The 20,322-nt window shown below is 35.7% G+C and overlaps 1 protein-coding gene across 7 annotated transcripts in view; it reads right to left on the bottom strand.

Moving 5' to 3' along the window:
* The window catches only part of KTN1 (kinectin 1), a 115,511-nt gene that overhangs the window by 76,240 nt on the left and 18,949 nt on the right, over positions 1 to 20,322 (bottom strand). For all 7 annotated transcript variants that reach the window (XM_023255713.2, XM_045059946.1, XM_045059947.1 and 4 more), the window contains exons 2-3: positions 3,580 to 4,132; positions 6 to 143 (exon numbers count right to left, since the gene is read on the bottom strand). In XM_023255713.2, the coding sequence (XP_023111481.2) occupies positions 6 to 143; positions 3,580 to 4,102 (661 nt within the window). In that variant the 5' untranslated portion in view covers positions 4,103 to 4,132. The remainder of the gene's footprint in view (positions 1 to 5; positions 144 to 3,579; positions 4,133 to 20,322) is intronic.

The raw sequence follows: 20,322 nt of genomic DNA, 5'->3' as shown, positions 1-20,322 counted from the left end.
TTCACCGTTTTCTGTCTTTTGCTTCCTTGAAGAAACTTTCTTCTTTCCTGATCCACTTTCTTGTTTAGTCTCTTGATGGAGGGGTAATGACTCTTGCTTTTTTGAAGGTGCCATAAGAGTTTCCACCTTTTTATCCTGATCATCTTTATTGAAAATAAATGAAAAGTCATCATAGCAAACAACAAACACACCAGAAGATTCAATTACTGGTAAATAATTCCCAGAATGCTTTACCTTCAAAATTTTAAACTCTCTAATAGTATTATTCCAGCTTTCTTACTCTGTTACACCTGTCTTTAATTTCATCAAGACTTCTAAAAATACTTGTTGCTTCTTTTATATCCCATTTCTCAGCCACTCTTAATCCTACTCAGCCTATGGGCATGCTCAAATCCCTACCATCTTAAAAAAGAAAATCCTTCCCACCACTGTAATTCCCAGCCTCCCACACCCATTTCTTCTTATATTAACAAAAGAATGATCTGTACTTCTTTTACCAATCATTTGTCAATTGCAACCTGATTTTTATCTCTTCCATTATCCATGAAAGGATTTTACAGAGCAATCTGGTGTCCCAAATGCCATACTCTACCAATATCCTTTATTTCTTCTTTGACTTCTATTTAGCATTTCATACTACTGATCTCTACCTCCTTAAAATTCTGTCTTCATTAGGCTAAGTGAAATAAGAAGATCATGAAAGGACAAATATTGTATGATTTCACTTATATAAAGTACCCAGACTAGTCAAATTCACAGAAACAAAGTAGAATGGTTGTTACCAGGGGCTTGGGGGGGGGGGGGGGGGGGAGGGGAATGGGAAATTACTGTTTAATGGGTACAGAGTTTCTGTTGGGGAAGATGAAAAATTCCTGAGATGACTAGTGATGATGGTTGCATAAGAATGTAAATGTACTTAATGCCCCAGAACTATACACTTAAAAATGGTAAAATGGTAAATGTTATTGTATATTTTGCCACAATAAAATAAAATTTAAAACTCTCTATCACCTCCCAAAAATTCTCTATCAGCTCCCACAATTCTTTTCTTACACTTGAAATATTCCTTTGCAAATTCTTTTGTAAACTGTTCCTACAGAATACCTCATATGCTGGTATTCTTCAGGGTAGTACCTTTAATTTAAACAATTCCCTTGGATGTGCTTATCTATACCCGTGACTTCAACAACTATTTTCACGCTTACAGCTTCCAAGTCTATATTCTAGCCTTATGCATCTGCACTTACATATCCTATTGCATCCTAAATTGCTCTTTATGTAAGTGGCCCCCCATAGGAACCTGAAACACAACCTGAAAGCATTCTCCTCTCCATATACATCCACTCTCAATATTCCCTATCTTAGTGCTACCAACCACCTACCAATCAGGGGTTGGCAAACTTTTTCTGTAAAGGTCCAAACATTAAATATGTTTGCATATCCATACAGACTCTATCAAAACTATCTGAGGCGCCTGGGTGGCTCAGTCAGTTAAGTATCCAACTCTTGATTTTGGCTCAGGTCATGATCTCACAGTTCATGGGATCGAGCCCCTCGTTGGGCTCTGCGCTGAGCATGGAGCTTGCTTGAGATTCTCTCACTCCCTCTCTGACTGTCCCTCCCCCCACTCTCTCTCTCAAAATAAATGAATAAATTAAATTTTAAGGAGAATTAAAACTACTCATCTGCCGTTGCAGTATGAAAGCCAGCCATACACATACGTTAATGGATGAGTATGGCTGCATTCAAAAAAACTTCATTTCTAGACAAAGAGGTTTGCATTTCATGTAATTTCCACATTTAACAAAATATTATTCTTCTTTGGATTTTTTTCGAATCACTGAAAACATAAAAACTATTCTTGGCTCATGGACCATAAAAAACAGAAAGCAGGCCAGATTTGGCTCCAAGATTTTAGTATGCCAACCCTGAGAAACTTAAAACTTGGATAATCAGTCTTGATTCTGCCTTCTCCTTTATCTGCCATACCTCATTCAATAAGATTAGTCATGTTGTTTTTACTTTATAGACCTCTTTAATCTACTTTTTCTTAAGTAGGCTCCCGGTCCAATGTGGGGCTTGAACCCACAACCTTGAGATCAAGAGTAGGATGTTCTACCAACTGAGAGCCAGCCAGGTGCACCTTTAATCTACTTTCTATTTCTTCTGTCACTAACACAGTTCAGTCCTCCAATTTAACTTTGGAAAACAATAATCTCATAACTAGATTATCTATATTAAATATTACTCCATAAAACTTGCCCTCCCCAAGTTCTGCCAAAGACATCTTTCTAAAATATAAATATGACCAGACCATGTAAACTGACCAGCTTGAAAAATTTTCAACAATGGCTAAACTATAACACCCCAGCTCCTTAACGCTGTGTACAAAACCCATCTGGATCTAGCCCCTACATGTCTTTTCATCTTTGTGTCCTACCACTCCCAACCTCCTATCTCATGGTTCAAAAATACACTGTACTCCTATCTCTATCTTTCTAAGTGACATTCTGACAGTATGGAATGAGACCCACCAAGCTGCTTGGTGAAGTGATTCAGTGCCTGGAAGACCTCAGGCACCGTCTCCTCTGTAAAGCTCTTTACCTCTGATCCCCATAAGTAGTAGTTGTTTAGGCATCTGCATTTCTTGTATACTTCAAACATCTCTTATGTAAGTCACATTTCATTACTGGCTCACATGTCCTTCTCCCCCACTAAAATAGAAGTGCTTACTCTGATTTCTCTAGCATCATGCCTTGATCATAGCTGGCAAACAAATATTTAAAATCCACTATAACAAATTCAACACTCCACAAGACACACAAACAACTTAATGGTAAACACAAGTCCTTTCATAAAAACTGTTTGTAGTTTCACACATCATGACACCATTTCTCATGGGCTTTCCATTACATCTGTTAACCCCTCTACCTAGAATATCCTATCCCACCCTCCCCAGCCACCCAAAAACCAGCTAGTACTTACGTAACCTCTAAGGTTAATTTTAGGCATTACATCCTCTAAGTGATCCACTTAGAACTCCTACACTGGTTTAGACATATCAAGATCATTATATTAAACATTTTACAATAATTATTTATGTTCATGTCTACAGTTTGAAAACGCACTAGTTTTATCTCTGCAGCCCTATTACCTAGTATAATGCCTAGTATAAAATAGCTGTATGAAAAACATTTGCAAAATTAAAGACAAAAACGGTATCTATCTTTTCATCTTTAATTCTTAACACACTAATTAGAAAATGTAAGTTTCTAACTGCTGATATTTATAGGTCCTTACTAGTTCCAGTAAAACAGTTGAATTTTATATATTTCCATTAAGCTTCTTTTCCATATTTCTAATATAAAGTTTAGTTTTAAATGCTGTTTTATGGTCAATAATTTTATCAGCATTTAATGTTAATGAAAGCAAACACACAGTGAAAATGACAATGTTCTTGGTTTCAGACTCCATATTTTTAACATTTTGTATACACACCTAACAAAGTATCTAAATTTCAAGCTCTAAAGTCATTAAAACAAATACAATCATACAATAAAGTTGAATAGATTATAATACCGCTTCCATTTTTAGACTTCTTCTGCCCTGGTTTCTTCTTTGAGGCAGCTGCTTCAGAAGGGGGGGTGGGCTGTTTAGTAACTGGGACAGGTTCTACTTTTTTGCCTGGAATCTTTGACACATCACTTTCTTTGGTGACCTGTTCTTCTAGTACAGGCTTGTGTTTCTTTTCCTTCTTCTTTCTTTCTCTGACACTACTTGAAGTTTCAACTACATTCAGTGGAACAGGTACAACTTGCTCATCTTCTACAGCCAAGGCATCAGATAATTTAAAGTCCCGGGGTACACTCTCAGAATCAGATTCAGGGAGGTTCCCATTCTGGATTTCTTTCTTTTTATTCTTTTTCTTTTCTGCCTTCTTTTTATCGGTTTTGGTAGGAATAAGCTTTTGTTCTCTTTTCTGTTTTGCAAGAACTTCATCATATAATGTTTCTTTCATGAAAAGCCAGAAGAAGAGGAAAATTACTGTAATAACTACTGAAGGAATAAGGACAATAAAATATGTTGATTCATAAAACTCCATGGTGCTTTTGTTAATGTGATCCTATAAAACCTAAATGGGGGGCGTGGGGGGGGGAGAGAAAAAACAAAAACTTTAGTCAGCATAATACAAATTAAACACAAAACCTCTGCTCTTTCAAGTAGTATTTCAGATCTAACCTGATGTACAAATCTAAGCAGGTTACAATTGTTTAAATCACATACTTAATTATTTTGCCATCTACAATTCAAATATACTATGAAATAAAAATGTGTGGTAATAATTAGAGTGTAATATATCCTCTACTTTTAAACCAAATGGAAAGATCTTCACGGGAGGAAAAAAAAAAAAAAAACTCTAGACATCCATTACTTTTTTCCCCAAACATCAACTTTTGACATTTTATTAGTACTTAGCTTTTTTCCTCTTATTGCACTGTTGACCAATACTACTATATGTGGAAACAGAAGCCATCAACTGTTACCAAAACACTGGATATTCATTAAAAGTACCATACTTTGGGGTCCCTGGGTGGCTCAGTCAGTTAAGGATCCAATTCTTGATTTTGGCTCAGGTTATGATCTCAGCGTTCATGAGTTCGAGCCCTGCACTGGGCTCTGCGCTATCAGAGCAGAGCCTGCTGGAATTTTCTCTCCTTCTCTCTCTGCCCATCCCCTGCTTGCACACTCGCTCTCAAAAAAAAAACCAAAAGGTACCAAACTTTTAATTGCAAAAAAAAAAGAGAGAGAGAGGGAGAGAGAGATGGTTCATCTCATCATTTAGAAATTTAAGCCCATTCACCAACTGCTAGTACCTTTATTCCAACAACTAACAGCCTCATGATATAAGTGAGATACATCACAGATATAGAAACATACTACAGCCAAATCAAAATGTTAGGCTCTGTCATTCAGTATTGAAATAAATTACAAATTAGATGCATTTCCTGATTTTTTTTTCAGGGTACCCCTTACTACAAACTAAATTATACTGCAAAAAACAAAGCTGGCCATAATAATCTTTTCTAAATGCTAAAAGATAAGAGAGGCCTTGCCTCACCAACAGAGTATCAGTCCTACTTCTAGATTAACCCAACAGCTATAGAAAATAAAGGTATGGTCTGATTACTCAGATCTGCCTTGAACATAGATAGACACTATAATCCCTCATCTGAAGGGTAGTTACAGCTAAAATTATACTTCAAAGTAAGAATGGTTCTGATGTTTAGGCTCTAGATATCAATATTCCTATAAATATGTATAAGCCACATAAATATGGCTTGTATCCTTATAACTTCTATCACATTTGTTGTGGAAAAAAGGCAAGGTATGTAATGCAGATGAAATTAAACCCATGGACATGCTTAAGGTAAAGCTATGTAAATTCTACTTTTGCACTTTTAATGTGTAAATGAATCTGAGAATCTTAAGTTCTTAAAATTATCCATCTGAAGTCTCAAAAACGGTAATGATTAAAGAAACAAAATTCTACCTAAACAGAAATATTCTAAGAATTATTTTAGACCTTAGAAAACAGCAGCTTTAAAGTTGAATAAATCTGAGTTTAATGAATTTAAGACTTCACCAGAACCATTTTAATAGGCCTCATGAGTTTTCCAAGACAAAATAAAGCTATTCACAGTAGTCTCTGTTAACTGTCAAGATAAACAGACCTAGAAATCTTATGTTTATGACAAACTTAAGCACATTTAGTTTAACTTTGTCTTTCAACTTCCTTATATCTCATTTTAAAATGTGGAGTATACTTTTTTCAAGTTATACCAACAATGACTTAAGTCTGAAAATAGTGAGAAGTGGAACCTGAAAATTGTTGTTTTATTAGGCACACTCTCGATCTTTATGATTAAAACAGCATTTGTTACCATTTCACATTTCCATAGGCAATTTTTTTAATGGTGTTACAACCCTAGACTTACTTAGACAAGGTTTTAAAAGGTTGAAGGGGAACAGGAATCACGTGCTAACAAAATACTAAAAGAAACTTTATACAGAATTGTTCTTCCCTGATAAGTCATGAACTCTCCAGGTTTTTAACTAATCAGACATATTTTACTGTGTCTAAGTGTTCCTTGTCAACCAGAAATGCTTTCAAGGAGCAGAGACCACGTTTTATCTTTGGTTTTTTGTTTGTTTAAACATTACCATCCACAGGCTACACACAGCCTGTCCAAGTTAGCTGGGGAGGTTGGGGGAGAAAAAGAACAAAACAATGAGTTAAAACTTGGATTTTTGCTTTGGGGAAGAAAAGCCACAAAGGTATTTACCAGCAGCCACAGATGCGGGGGGGGGGGGGGGGGAGGTCAAGTCAAAGTCAGAAAGACCTTGAACAGCAAACTGCAGCCATGTGTAGCCTAGGTCTCAGGAGAGCAAAATCTATGATTAAAGCAAGAAGCAGACATTCAAGGGAAAGAGCCCATGAGACCACAAGAACTCTAAAACACAGATTCTTCGAATGTTCTGATGATTTTCTGGTTCCCTTTTCCAGGTCTCATAAAAGCCTGGAGGAATCATGATTCCCATTTCTGGATTTTCATAAGATTCCCTTCACACAATTCCCCTTCTCTTGAACTTACTTTCTGCACCTAGAGAGGTCTAACCAGAACACCAAGACAAATTTAAAGTCAAGAAAATGCTTGTATTTCTTTAATCCAATAATTCTGAATTTTTTTTTTCAACGTTTATTTATTTTTGGGACAGAGAGAGACAGAGCATGAACGGGGGAGGGGCAGAGAGAGAGGGAGACACAGAATCCGAAACAGGCTCCAGGCTCTGAGCCATCAGCCCAGAGCCTGACGCGGGGCTCGAACTCACGGACCGCGAGATCGTGACCTGGCTGAAGTCGGACGCTTAACCGACTGCGCCACCCAGGCGCCCCACCAATAATCCTGAATTTTTAAACCAAGAAATTTGCAAGGAAAAGCAGCACATATAAAGATGTTCACAGCAACATTATATATAATATGAAAACTGAGGCATAAAATATCCAACATCAGAATGGGTTCAATTAGCAAATACCAACACAATAAAATATTGCTATTAAAACTGTAAAATCAAAAAAAGCCTTTAATAAGATTTCTTGTCAATTCAGTATAACTAGTCAAAAATCGTAATTTTGCTTGTATGATCAAAATTTTTTTACATATAATAGGCAATATCAAGATTATTAAACAAAGAGGTGTATCAGGGCTCCTGGCTGGCTGAGTCGGTTAAGTGTCCAACTCTTGATTTCAGCTCAGGTCATGATCTCATGGTTCACAAAATCGAGCCCTGCATCAGGTTCTGCGTTGAGTGTGGAGCCTGCTTGAGATTCTCTCTCCCTCTCCCTCTGCCCCTCCCAAGTGCATGAACACTCCTTATCTATCTCTCACTCTAAAAAAAACAAAAAAGAGTTGTGCCAGAATCATGGTTGCAGTCTCATCTGCCTTAATATTTTAGTTTTACACTTTGTAATTTTTAAGAGATATTCATAAAATGTTTAATTCTTTGCTTAATTCAAAAAATGGCAAAGTAAGTACTAAAATATCAATAATAAACCATAGTTTCACATTATACACATGGGTATAAGAGTAATATAAGGAGAGAAAAGAGACAAAGGGGGCCTGGGAATGAAATCCAGAAAAATACAGAGAAGAACAAACAAAGGTAGCAAGAGATTTTATTTTACGTGGGGCAGGGGAAGACCATGAAAAAAAATAAAAGAAAAGGGTAGGAGGGGTTGAGACAAAGTTAATTTAGCTCAAGGTGAAAGGAATCAGGTTGCTAAAATTTTCTCAGTCCATAATATACAACTCAACATGTTTGCTGAGTTGATATAACATGTAGACAATTAGCAGCTCAGGTTTTGAGATGACAGCATAAGTCACCAACGTTAATAATTTCTCCATATTCCCTTTGTAATATTAATGAGCTTTTTACCTCATACCTTCCACCTTAACAGATTCCAGTCTGAATATAATTAATGGCCAATGGTGGACAAGTAAAGTAGGAGTGAGATAACCATGGAATCATAATAAACACATTCCATACCAGTGGCTTTAATCTTTTATTTAGACATAAATCCTTCAAGAAATTGATAAAAGACCAATCCACTTTCCCAAAACTAAAGAATACACACTAAGGTGGATCCCACATTTAAAATCCTGCTCTAGAATAAGAGATGAGTTTTCATCCCTGCCCTACCAATAAAGAACTTAAAATTAAAAAAAAAAAAAAAGTTAACAGGATGGAAAAACAATATATAAAAATTCTGTCTCATTTGAGTATGTATTATGATTCTGTGTTTCAAGTAAGTATGTATTATGACTGCTAATCAAATAATTTTATGATTCCATGTACTTGTCTTATTCTAACTTAATTTGTTCATACAAAAATTGAGCTGCATTACTCAGTTAAGTACTATACATTTCTCAGAAGGTTCAACAACTTGTTAGTATTGATAACGTAAAACCTAAAATTTCAAATGATTTACAAATAAAATCTAGGAGCAATTACTACGATTTCAACCACATTGCTTAATTAAAAACGATATAACTAGACATAATAATAGGCTTAGATAAGTGCAGGACATCTACAGAAACATCACACGTTTAAACATACCACCTGGCTGGCTCAGTCAATAGAGCACATGACTCTTGATCTCAGGGTTGTAAGTTTGAGCCCCACATTGGGTACAGAGATCATTTAAAAATAAAAAAATCTTAGGGATGCCTGGGTGGCTCAGTTGGTTAAGCGTCCAATTTCTGCTCAGGTCATGATCATGGTTCATGAGTTCAAGCCCCGCATTGGGCTCTCTATTGTCAGCACAGAGCCCACTTTGTATCCTCTGTGCCCCCCCCCTGCCCCTACCCCACTCACAGTTTTTCAAAAATAAACATTAAAAAAATAATAATTAAAAAAAATTGGGGCACCCAGTGCCTCAGTCAGTTTAAGTGTCTGACTTTGGCTCAGGTCATGATCTCAAAGTTTGTGAATTCAAGCCCCATGTGGAGCTCTGTGCTGACAGCTTGAAACTTGGAGACTGCTTCAGATTCTGTGTCTCCCTCTCTCTCTCTGCCCCTTCCCTACTCGCGTGCTTGCTCTCAAAATTAAATAAAAATTTAAAAAATTTAAAAAATCTTTAAAATAAAAATCACACCATTTAAAATAATTAAGACAGTGTAATGCAGCAAAATACACTACAATAACAAAAAAACTAAAAACTACTTATGCTGAGCACAATTACATATATATAGATATAACCTGAGACTATACAGAGAAAGTGAGAGTCATTTTTTAGAGTGAGATTACAAATATTTTTAATGTACAGCTAGCTGACCTTCGAACAACACAGGTTTCAACTGTGTAGGTGGTCCACATACACACAGCTTTTTGTCAATACATACATCAACTTATATTATCTATAAATATAATACAGTGCTATAATGTATTTTCTCTTCCTTATAACATCTTAAGAAACATATTCTTTAGCTTACTTTACTGTAAGAATACAGCATATAATCATATAACACATAAAATATGTCAACTGTCCCAGTCAACAATAGGCTATTAGTTAAGTTTTGGGGTAGTCAATTTAAACAGGGATCTTCGATTGTCTCAAACCCCTGCTTAACTGTTGAACTTTTTAAATTTCTTCTACATCAAAACAGAAATTTAAGTAACCATCCTGAATGCACATTACACTCTTAAAAGTTTAAATAAACACAAAGAGGGGTGCCTGGGTGGCTCAGTTGGTTAAGTGTCCGGCCCTTGATTTTGGCTCAGGTCATGATCCCAGGGTCGTGGGATGGAGCCCCACATAAGGCTCCATGCTCAGTGTGGACCTGCTGAAGATTTTCTCTCCTTCTGTCCCCTCCCCCACTCACACGCACCCCCCTTCAAAATAAATAAATAAACACACAAAAAGGAATTGCTTACATGTTATGAGGAGGGAAAACTAAAGCAGTCTGGTCAGTATACTACTGAACTTCACGTAAACATAAGAGTTTGAATTCTACTTTCTTACTACCATGGCATTTCAGGTACTCTTGCTTCTGCCATCATTTTCTTTAAACTAAAATATTTAAAACACAGGGCAAAACTTAATTTTATAAATTCTTCTGTTCTTCAATTGTTAAAATTTTGTCAACTGGGATGACTCAAAGAACTATTAGGAAAAATGTAACAAAATTCAAAACTAAAATCCAAACAAACTGAAAGTCAATTTCTTCCCACTGATGTACACCAAACATACTAGGTCGGCATGTCTGATAGATAGATAGATAGATAGATAGATAGATAGATAGATAGATAGATAGATAAATGGCAATCAATTGAGGGAATGGTAGTTTTCAACCCAAGAATACAAAATTTCAAAGAAGCTCCTGTATAATACTGTCTGGACAACTAAATAAACCCACCTTTAAAACATATACAGGCTCCCAGAGTAGCCTTCAGAGGCTTTACTCAATATACAACATAGTTAAAATTTTATAAGTAGCTGTGAAGCCTATGCTGAAAACTCTTATTACAGGTTCTTTATAAAAACAGTGCTCATTTAAAAAAAAAAAAATCTGTAACCTGATCACACTGAATCTAAATAGTTTGCATTCCAAACATGCCACTGTTCATACCATGTTTCCCTTCCTTTAAATCCACAATAACATCTTACAGTTATTATTTTAAATGTACAAGTTAATCTTTTTAAGAAAAACAGTTTATGGCAAGTACTCTACAATGATAAAGTCTATTATTTGGTGGACCAGTATCATTTAATCCGATTTCCATTCCACAACAGAAGTATCTATAATATTTTCTGAACTCTTACTAAAATTTAGGAGTACACACTGTGTTGTTACTAATCTTCAAATACAATACGCATGTTATATTCCAGACACATCCTAAGCAAAATTAAGTATTTTTTTAATTTATCTATTTACTGGGGGTGGAGGGGTGGCAGAGAGAGAGGATCCCAGGCAGGCTCAGCACTGTCAGCACAGAGCCCAATGTGGGGCTCAAACTCATGAACTGTGAGATTATAACCTGAGATAAAACCAAGAGTTTTTCACTTAACCAGTTGAGCCACCCAGGTACCCCACAAAAATAAACTTTAAAACCAATGAATAGCAACATAATAAAGCATTAAAATGAAGTTGAGAATCTTGACTTTTGGTCCCAATTCAGCCTTGGCTCCAGGGGTCTTTTCTTACAAAGTTCTTAATGTTCAAATTACCTGCACGACCTTGGAATACCAAGCCAAAAAATGTAAGTGGTTCCAAGTTGGTGGTGCCCACAGTGCCTGTGGCTAGAAGTAAATGCCCATCCTTTCTGGTGGAATGCTCCCCTAAGCCAGGCTCCTCCAGATTTCCAAAGACTGTCATCCAGATAAAAGCTCACCATCCAAAATGACAGAACATAAGATAAGCTACTAGGAGCAAGAGGCAACAAAAACAAACTAAGGAATTAGATCCCTTTAAGATTTAAGATACTGGAACTAATAGATTACAACATACACTCAGACAAATAAGAGGGAACTGGGAAAATACAGGCTCCCAGAGTAGCCTGGGTAGATATGAATCAAACAGAACTTCTACAAATAAAAAATATCAAAATTTTAAATCCAATGGACAAGTGAACATAAATGCAAGGAGGCCAATTAAAATTAACATTTTAATAGGCCAAAGAGATCTGATGAGAGTGAATTAAGTCAATGCAGACAGACACACTTGGGTGGAACAACTAACAGGGACAAGGTAACTCTTAAGAGCACAAAGTGAGGGAGGAGTCTACCACAATTCTTCATTTCTAACTTAGAAGGGTCCATAAATGGATAAACCACTTGCCAAGATCAAGAATACAGGAATGGGTTCATGTCTGGGAATTTTAGACATGATTATGAATACGAAATACAACCAGGTGGAGAAGATCAGCAGTCAATGGAGACAAAATCAGCAGTAAGAAACTACCACAGGTTCTGAATCAAGAAACCGAAGTCACTTTTCAAACAAGTCCTATCACACCTCCTCCCTACAGTCAAATCTAAAAAACTTTGCCTTATCCTCTGTTTGAAATCTTCACTTATCCTTTAAAACTCAGCTCAAATCATACCTATGAATGTATCTTTACAACTATGGTCTTCCACAATAGGTTTTCATTCATTCTAGAGTCACTTAGCACCAATTATATGTCAGCACTGTTTTCTAGGATTCTCTAAAATAAACAACAATAAAAAAAGAAAAGCTACAATCCTTGCCCTTTTATGTCCATCATTCTACTAAAGGGAAGACAGGCCAGCAATTAATACACAGTATAGGAGATAGGAAAATACATGACATAATTGAGCAAGAACAATAAGGACAGTGTAATTCAAGTACAATAAAGATAAAAAGTAGAAGATGAAGTTAAAGAGACCATGTGAAGGGGACAGGCACAGCAAACAAATCATGCAGTCTCTTAAAGGCAACTAGAGGGACTACGGCTTGGACTCTGAGTAACATGGGAAACTAGTAAAGGGTTCTGAGTATAAAAAGATGTAGGGGAAGCTGAAAGCAGGGAAAACTGTTAAGAGACAAGTGAAATAATCTAAGCAGGAGATGATTAGAGCAAGTTGGTGACAAGGGAAGTAGTAAGAAGTTGTCAAATTCTGCATACATTTTGAAAGTAGAGACCAGATGATTTGCTGAGAACTAGAATCTGGGGCACGAGAGTACAAGCAAAGACAATGTCAACTCCAAAAATTTTAGACTATGCCAAACAACAGAGTTGTCCTCTACTGAGATGAGAGAAATGTGGAAAGGACATGACTGGGGTTGAAGATTAGGAGATAGCTTTTAGAGAGGTGGAGATGCCCAGCAGATAGCTAAACAAGAGTATGTGACAGGTGAGACCTGCAGGCTGGAGATACAAATTTAGGAGTATTCAAGCAAAATGAATTATATACTTAAAGCCAATTAAAGAAAATCAGGAGGATGCTACCCTAGTGGCTAAACAGTGTTATCAAGGAGGAGAGACCAATCAACTTTATCAACTGGTGTCGGTAATAAAGTACAATGAAAGCTAGAAAGTGACTGCTGGGTTTAGCAACACAGACTTCACTGGTGATTTTGGCCAAAGCAGTAGAATAGTTGTGATCAAAACCTGACTAAAATAAATTCAAAAGTAAGTACTCCAGCAAGTGTGGACAACTCTTTAGAGGAGATTTTCTATGAAGAGATGAGAGAAATGAAATGGAAGCTGGAAGGATATATGAGCTTGAGAGCTTGAGTTTTAAAAATAGAAGAAACTACAGCATGTTAATATGCTGACAAAGATGATCCAGTAGAAACAGTAAGACCGATGATGCAGGAGAATGAAGGACAATGCTTTCAAATGGCAAGAAAGAATAGGATTTGATGTACAAGTAGAAAGCATGGCCTTAGATGGAAGTACAATCTTCTGTAAAAACATAAGGAAGAAAGAGTATATAGGCACAGGCAAGCAAGTAGATATGGTATAGAAGTTTGTGAAAATCCTCTTCCTCAATGCTACTATTTTCTTAATGAAATGGGAAACAAAGTTGTAGTCCAGAGAAAGAGTAAAAATGGTGGTATTGGAGGACACACAGAAACACATTATGGTTACTATATTGTTAAATTTTTATTCCTTATAACTTTGATTCTCCACTTAAATTTAAAAACTTGAATGGAGAACGCAGGATGCTTAGCAGTGTTGTACAAATTGATTTGCCGACTTTAAATGATCTTGTTGCAGAAGTAAAGCACATATTATCTATAAACCAGAGCATAAAAAAACCAAACCTGAGTCTCCATGTGGCTCTACTCTTCCAGCTCAAATACCATTCCTACAGCTAGTTCTCCTCCTAAAACCCTAGAGTACTTAACTCTCTAGGTACACATTCACAGAATTCTGTGACATAGGAGACAATCTAACAATTAAAAGGAAACCACAGTATACTACAATGTGATAAAGTTAAAAGAACAGATAGTAGTGGAAATCCATCTAAAACAGATCCAAATAGATAAAAATTTAGTTTACATTATTTCAAGTCAGTAAAGGCTACTGATCATTTACATCAAAAAACATCCAAAGTTTTAAACATAAGAAAATGTATAAAGTACTTAAGAAAATGCAAGAAAATAAAAAGATTCAATCTATTTTGTAGTTGTATATGGTTAAAAGTTTACAGGTGTATTACACCTGCAATGATTTTTAAAAACTTGATTCTTCAAATTAATAAGAAAAAGAAAAGAGAAAAACCAAACATTAGCCATTTCCTCAAACAGCCATCAAAATATAAAAACCCATCTAAATTTCCACTCTCTCGTCAGTCACTACACCAAAAGTATAATGGCCCCAGAGCCCACAGTACAATTGTAAACTTATCTTTTAAAACAAGAGGGAAAAAACTCAAAGTAACTAAAAGATAATCTAGTAAATGAAACAGAGTTGCCTGACATGGGAACTCCATTTACAGTAACTTGTCTAAAATTAACTTTATAGACTACGCTGAAATCTCAAAGCTGTGGTGCAATTTCTCCTTTTAAACTGCAACACAGTTATTTCTATGACTCACACCTTATTCACATACTTCTTAAGTTATTTCAAGCAATACCCATTCTGAAGTACTGCTACCCTAATCTGAAACAAATTCAACTAATGCCAGAGATGAGTAATAAAATTTAATTTCTCCAATAGGTATGTCACAATATATGAAACTTCTATTTTTTTAGCCAAACTTTTTTTTTCTATAACACAAGAATAGATAAATCAGTATGAACCGCTCTTTCAAGAAATTAAAAAAGATCTACAAAGCTGGTAGCTGCTGAAAGTTAAACCAGTATCTTTCAGACTTCTGCTTCCCTAGAAAGCCCAAACTAGTCCATTTTCTCAGGAAGCAACACTGCTCATTTAAAGATACCTCCACAGGCAGGTTAAAAGTTTATTTGTAAAGAAATCTAACTTTTGATAACCAGACAAATCAAAAGCTTTATTTAATACAAAAAGCACACTTTAAATACTCAGTATTTCAAATCAATAGTTTCCAAAGACAAAACATAAATCAAACTGTTCAAACATTAATATTAGAACATGAAATTCACATCAACAATGTAATTGTAAAATAGCTGTACCATATACAGAAGACTTCTTTCCCCTAACATCTACAATCCTAACTTTTACTTTTTCACACAATTTTTGGGTTTGTTAGAAAGGCCACATAATCCAATTAGCCATTCAAAGACTGAACCCAGCTGAATCATCAGTGAGCCTACTTGAAAACCTGGGATGAACACTTCCCCAAATCCCCTTTTATATCTTTAGAAAGCTATTAGAACATTTTTCCTAGTTTCGATCCAAAATCTTCTCTCCCTGTAACTTCATTCTGTGGTCCTATTTCTGCCTAACCTCACCAAATAGGTCCATTCCCACTACCAAAAAGTAGTTTTAATAACTGGTATCTGGCAGCAATTAAACTTACCAGCAAACAAAACTTACTTCAAAACCTGTCATCCCTTAGGAAAGTCTGACTGGAGTTTTAAAGTTGAACATAACAGGCTGCTAAAATAACTTTTAAGTGCATCAACTTAGGTCACTCAACAATGAAAGTACTAAAATGATAAAATGTGTTTATTCTTGCCTATTCCCAAACTAAAAAACATCATTTTACAAACTAAAAATGAAATGCAAATGACAAGAATGTCAAATACTACTCAAAAACACTCTGAGGGAACTACTAAAAAAGCTTCACTTATTAAACAAGAATTTTTAAAACGTGCCCAAGAACAGCCAAATAAACACAGTAGAAATAGACCAAATACATATGAAAAGTTTAGTATATAATCAACAAGCCATTTCAAGTCAACATGTAAAAAATGTAGATTAATAAGTAGTACTGACACAAATGACAGCCATTTTCAGGGGAAACGAAGTCCCTACACCTCAGTAATATAAATTTTGGTTTTAACAGTTTAAAAATTAAACCAGGAAAGAACTAGAACACACAAGTCTATTTCTCTGCATTGTAAAATAATTCTATTTCGTAAAAGGCTTTTCTTGGTCTCATGTAAAACCTAGTGCTGTAAAGGAAAAACCTGGGAAATCTGACTAGAAAACATGTTAAAGACTTGTATGGCAAAAGAAAAGTGACTAAATTCCAAAAAACGACCAAGGTCTGATTGCCTTAACCCCTTTTAACCCCTTAAAATGTGAGAAAAAGACACCAAAAACCATAAAATACCTAGGAATAAATCTAATAAAAGAAGTGAAAATCTATACACTGAAACTATAGAAAGTTTATGAAAAGAAATTGAAGATACAAACAAATGGAAAAATATTCCACGCTCCAGGATAGGAAGAGCAAATATTGTCAAAATGTCAATACTATCCAAAGCAATCTACATATTTAGTGCAATACCTATCAAAATAACAGCTCTGGCATTCTTCACAGAGCTAGAACAAACAACCCTAAATTTGTATGGAATCAGAAAAGACCCCGAATAGCCAAAGCAATCTTGAATAAGAAAACCAAAGCAGGAAGCATCCCAGACTTGAAGCTGTATTACAAAGCTGTAATCAAGACAATATGGTACTGGCACAAGAACAGACACTCAGATCAATGGAACAGAATAGAGAACCCAGAAATGGGCCCACAAATGTATGGCCATCTAACCTTTGACAAAGCAGGAAAGAATATTCAATGGAATAAAGACAGTCTCTTCAGTAAGTGGTGCTGGGAAAACTGGACGGTGACATGCAGAAAAATGAACCTGGACCACTTTCTCACACCTACACAAAAATAAAGTCAAAATGGATGAAAGACCTAAATGTAAGACAGGAAGCCATCAAAATCCTCGAGGAGAAAGCAGGCAAAAACCTCTTTGACCTTGGCCGCAGAAACTTCCTACTCAACACGTCTCCAGAGGCAAGGGAAACAAAAGCAAAATGAACTACTGAGACCTCATCAAAATAAAAAGCTTCTGCACAGCGAAGAAACAATCAGCAAAACTAAAAGACAACACACAGAATGGGAGAAGATTTTTGCAAATGACATATCAGATAAAGCGTTAGTATCCAAAATCTATAAAGAACTTATCAAACTCAACACCCAAAAAACAAATAATCCAGTGAAGAAATGGGCAAAAGACATGAATAGACACTTCTCCAAAGAAGACATCCAGATGGCCAACTGACACATGAAAAAATGTTCAACATCACTCATCATCAGCGAAACACAAAACCACAATGAGATACCACCTCACACCTGTCAGAATGGCTCACACTGACAATTCAGGCAACAACAGATGTTGGCGAGGATGCGGAGAAAGAGGATCTCTTTTGCACTGCTGGTGGGAATGCAAACTGGTGCAGCCACTCTGGAAAACAGTATGGAGGTTCCTCAAAAAATTAAAAATAGAACTACCCTAAGACCCAGAAATTGCACTAATAAGTATTTATCCAAGTGATACAGGTATGCTGTTTCGAAGGGGCACATGCACCCCACTTCTATGGTGTTTTTGGCAGCACTATCAACAATAACCAAAGGATGGAAAGAGCCCAAATGTCCATTGATGGATGAACGGATAAAGATGTGGTATATATATACAATGGAGTACTACACGGCAATCAAAAAGAATGAAATCTTGCCATTTGCAACTACGTGGATGGAACTGGAGGGTATCATGCTAAGTGAAATTAGAGAAAGACAAATATCATAGAACTTCACTCATATGAGGACTTTAAGATACAACACAGATGAACGGAAGGGAAGTAAAAAAATATAAAAACAGAGAGGGGGACAAAAACATAAGAGACTCTGAAATATGGAGAACAAACAGAGGGTTACTGGAGGGGGTTGTGGGAGGGGGGATGGGCTAAATGGGTAAGAGGCATTAAAGAATCTATTCCTGAAATCATCATTGCACTATATGCTAACTTGGAGGTAAATTAAAAAAACAAATTAAAAAAATGTGAGAAAAAGATAAACCCAAAAGGACATGTTTAGAAGGTTCTCAAAGGAAAAAAAAGACGTCCACTAAGTGTATTTTTAAATAATGCAACCTCGGTCACATTAAATTAATTTCTATTAAATGCAAATTCACACTCAGGCTGGCAGGGCAGGAAAATGTGCAAATGAGGATCAAAAGGGTATGGAGGATCATGACTATGGTGGTTTCACCAATGTACACTTGTGTCACAATTGATCATACTGTATGCTTTAAATATATGCCATTTATTGTGTGTCAACTACACCTCGATAAAACTGTCTAAAAAAAGTAACACATGGACCAGGGAGTATGAAACACAACACTCTGATTTAGTGTTAGTCTGGTTATAACTACTAGTACGATCTTAAAGAAAAATTTGGAAAAATCTTAAAGTATAAAAATAGTACATACCCTTCAACAGAGAAAATTCACTTTCTTGTTAAAACTACTACTAGATTATCTATATACTATAGATATAATCACGCAATTACAAAGATATACCCATAAGTGTTCACTGTTAGCAATATAACTTTGTAAAAACTAAGAACCTATGTCCGGCATTAGGGAAATGACTAAATAAGCCTGTGGTAGCCTCACATGTAATATGGTCACTAAAAAAATATATTGTAAATAAATCAAACATACATAAAAAGCAAGTTGTAGAGTGGTACAGAGAGAAAATTCCCTTTTACATGACAGAATCATGCTCATACATGCTTAGAAAATTCCCAGGACACATGAGAAACCATTAACTCTACGGCGACTTCTTGGTGCTTTTCTTAGTAACTTTTCATCTTACATCCTTCAAAATGTTTACATTTTCCCATCATGCACACATATTAGTTTTATAACATAAGGTAAATTTAATTATATTTTTAAATTATGAATTAAATTGTGACTTTTACTGATATTTTAAATGTTTTATTTACTTTTGGAAGAGAGAGAGAGAGCACCAGGGAGGGGCAGAGAGAGGGGGACAGAGGTTCTGAAGCAGGCTGACAGCAGAGCCCTATGTGAGGCTCAAACTCACAACCAAAGCCAGACACTCAACCAACTGAGCCACCCAGGCGCCCTAAATTGCAACTTTTAAAAACTAAATTGAGGAATCCATGTCTAGCCATATGAGCGAAAACTCTTCCAATTAAATATAACAAAAACTGTTTTGCTCTAAAATAGACAAATTTTCTGGTAATTAAGGGAAATCCTAAGGAAGAGGGAAAATCAAATGGGAAATGAAAGGTAAAGACACTTAAAGACACGACACTGAACTGCAGCTGGAAAAGGGGAAATGAGGTATGAAAAACAGATTTTCAAAAGGTCTACAGTCAGCAAATGGTAAATTAAGAGGAAGAGAGAAAGCTTGTCCCACTTTTCCTACCACTCAAAAGCTAAAAAAAAAAAAAAAAAAAAAAAAAAAAGTTTTCATAAAGATTTTATAACCATGGGCTGGGAGATTTGCATCCATAGTCTCTGCCAGTCCAGAATACTCTCACCTCTTCTACCAAAAATTAGTTAAACAAAAGTAGTGCCAAGGTCATGAAATCCTCTGGGAAAAAAATTCCTTCTACCCAATCTAGCCTGCACAGTACAGCATTTTCAGATACACCCCTGCTGAAGGTAAACTTACAAATAGGGATTATACCCCCAAGAATCCCAAACAGAAAAATGTGAGAGACTATAAAAAAATTTTCAGGTATTAGATGCATAAAAGAAATCACACAAAGAATTAAAAGACCAGAGAATTAAAAATATAAAAGACCAGAGAGATTAGGAAGAACTGAGGAAATTACAAATCATGTTAAGAGCATTCATACACATAAGAAAGACACACAGACTTTTAAAACTGAAGAATTACCAAACAGAAAGATCTTGATAAAAACTGATGGTTTAAAACAACATTCACTCAAGATTTTTACTTACTTCTTACACACTAAGGTTAGATGTAGTCCTATTGTAGTCCTATTAAAAGGTTTACTTACACTACTGAAAGTTTAACATGCCAAATGAGTGACTCTCCTACTGACTGCATGGTCTTCTCTCCTACCTACTGTCTGTAAAACCAACACAGTGCTCAACGCATAGTACTGTGGAAATAGATGACTAAAAGGCAACCAGCAAGGGGGGAAAAAAGGTTTACTTCATGACATAAATAATTTCAAAACATAAATAATTTTATGGGTTTTTTTTATAACATATAAGGTAATCCTTGAGCCCTTCTCTTTCGATTTTCTTTCAAAATAAACCTTCAAAACTACAATACACACTAATCCTGTGTTCACCAGTACTC

This window comes from Felis catus, chromosome B3, assembly GCF_018350175.1.
Source record: "Felis catus isolate Fca126 chromosome B3, F.catus_Fca126_mat1.0, whole genome shotgun sequence".
In the NCBI taxonomy this organism is placed as follows: Eukaryota; Metazoa; Chordata; class Mammalia; order Carnivora; family Felidae; genus Felis; species Felis catus.
Note: the sequence above shows the minus strand (reverse complement) of the source record. Positions and strands in the feature narration are given on the sequence as shown.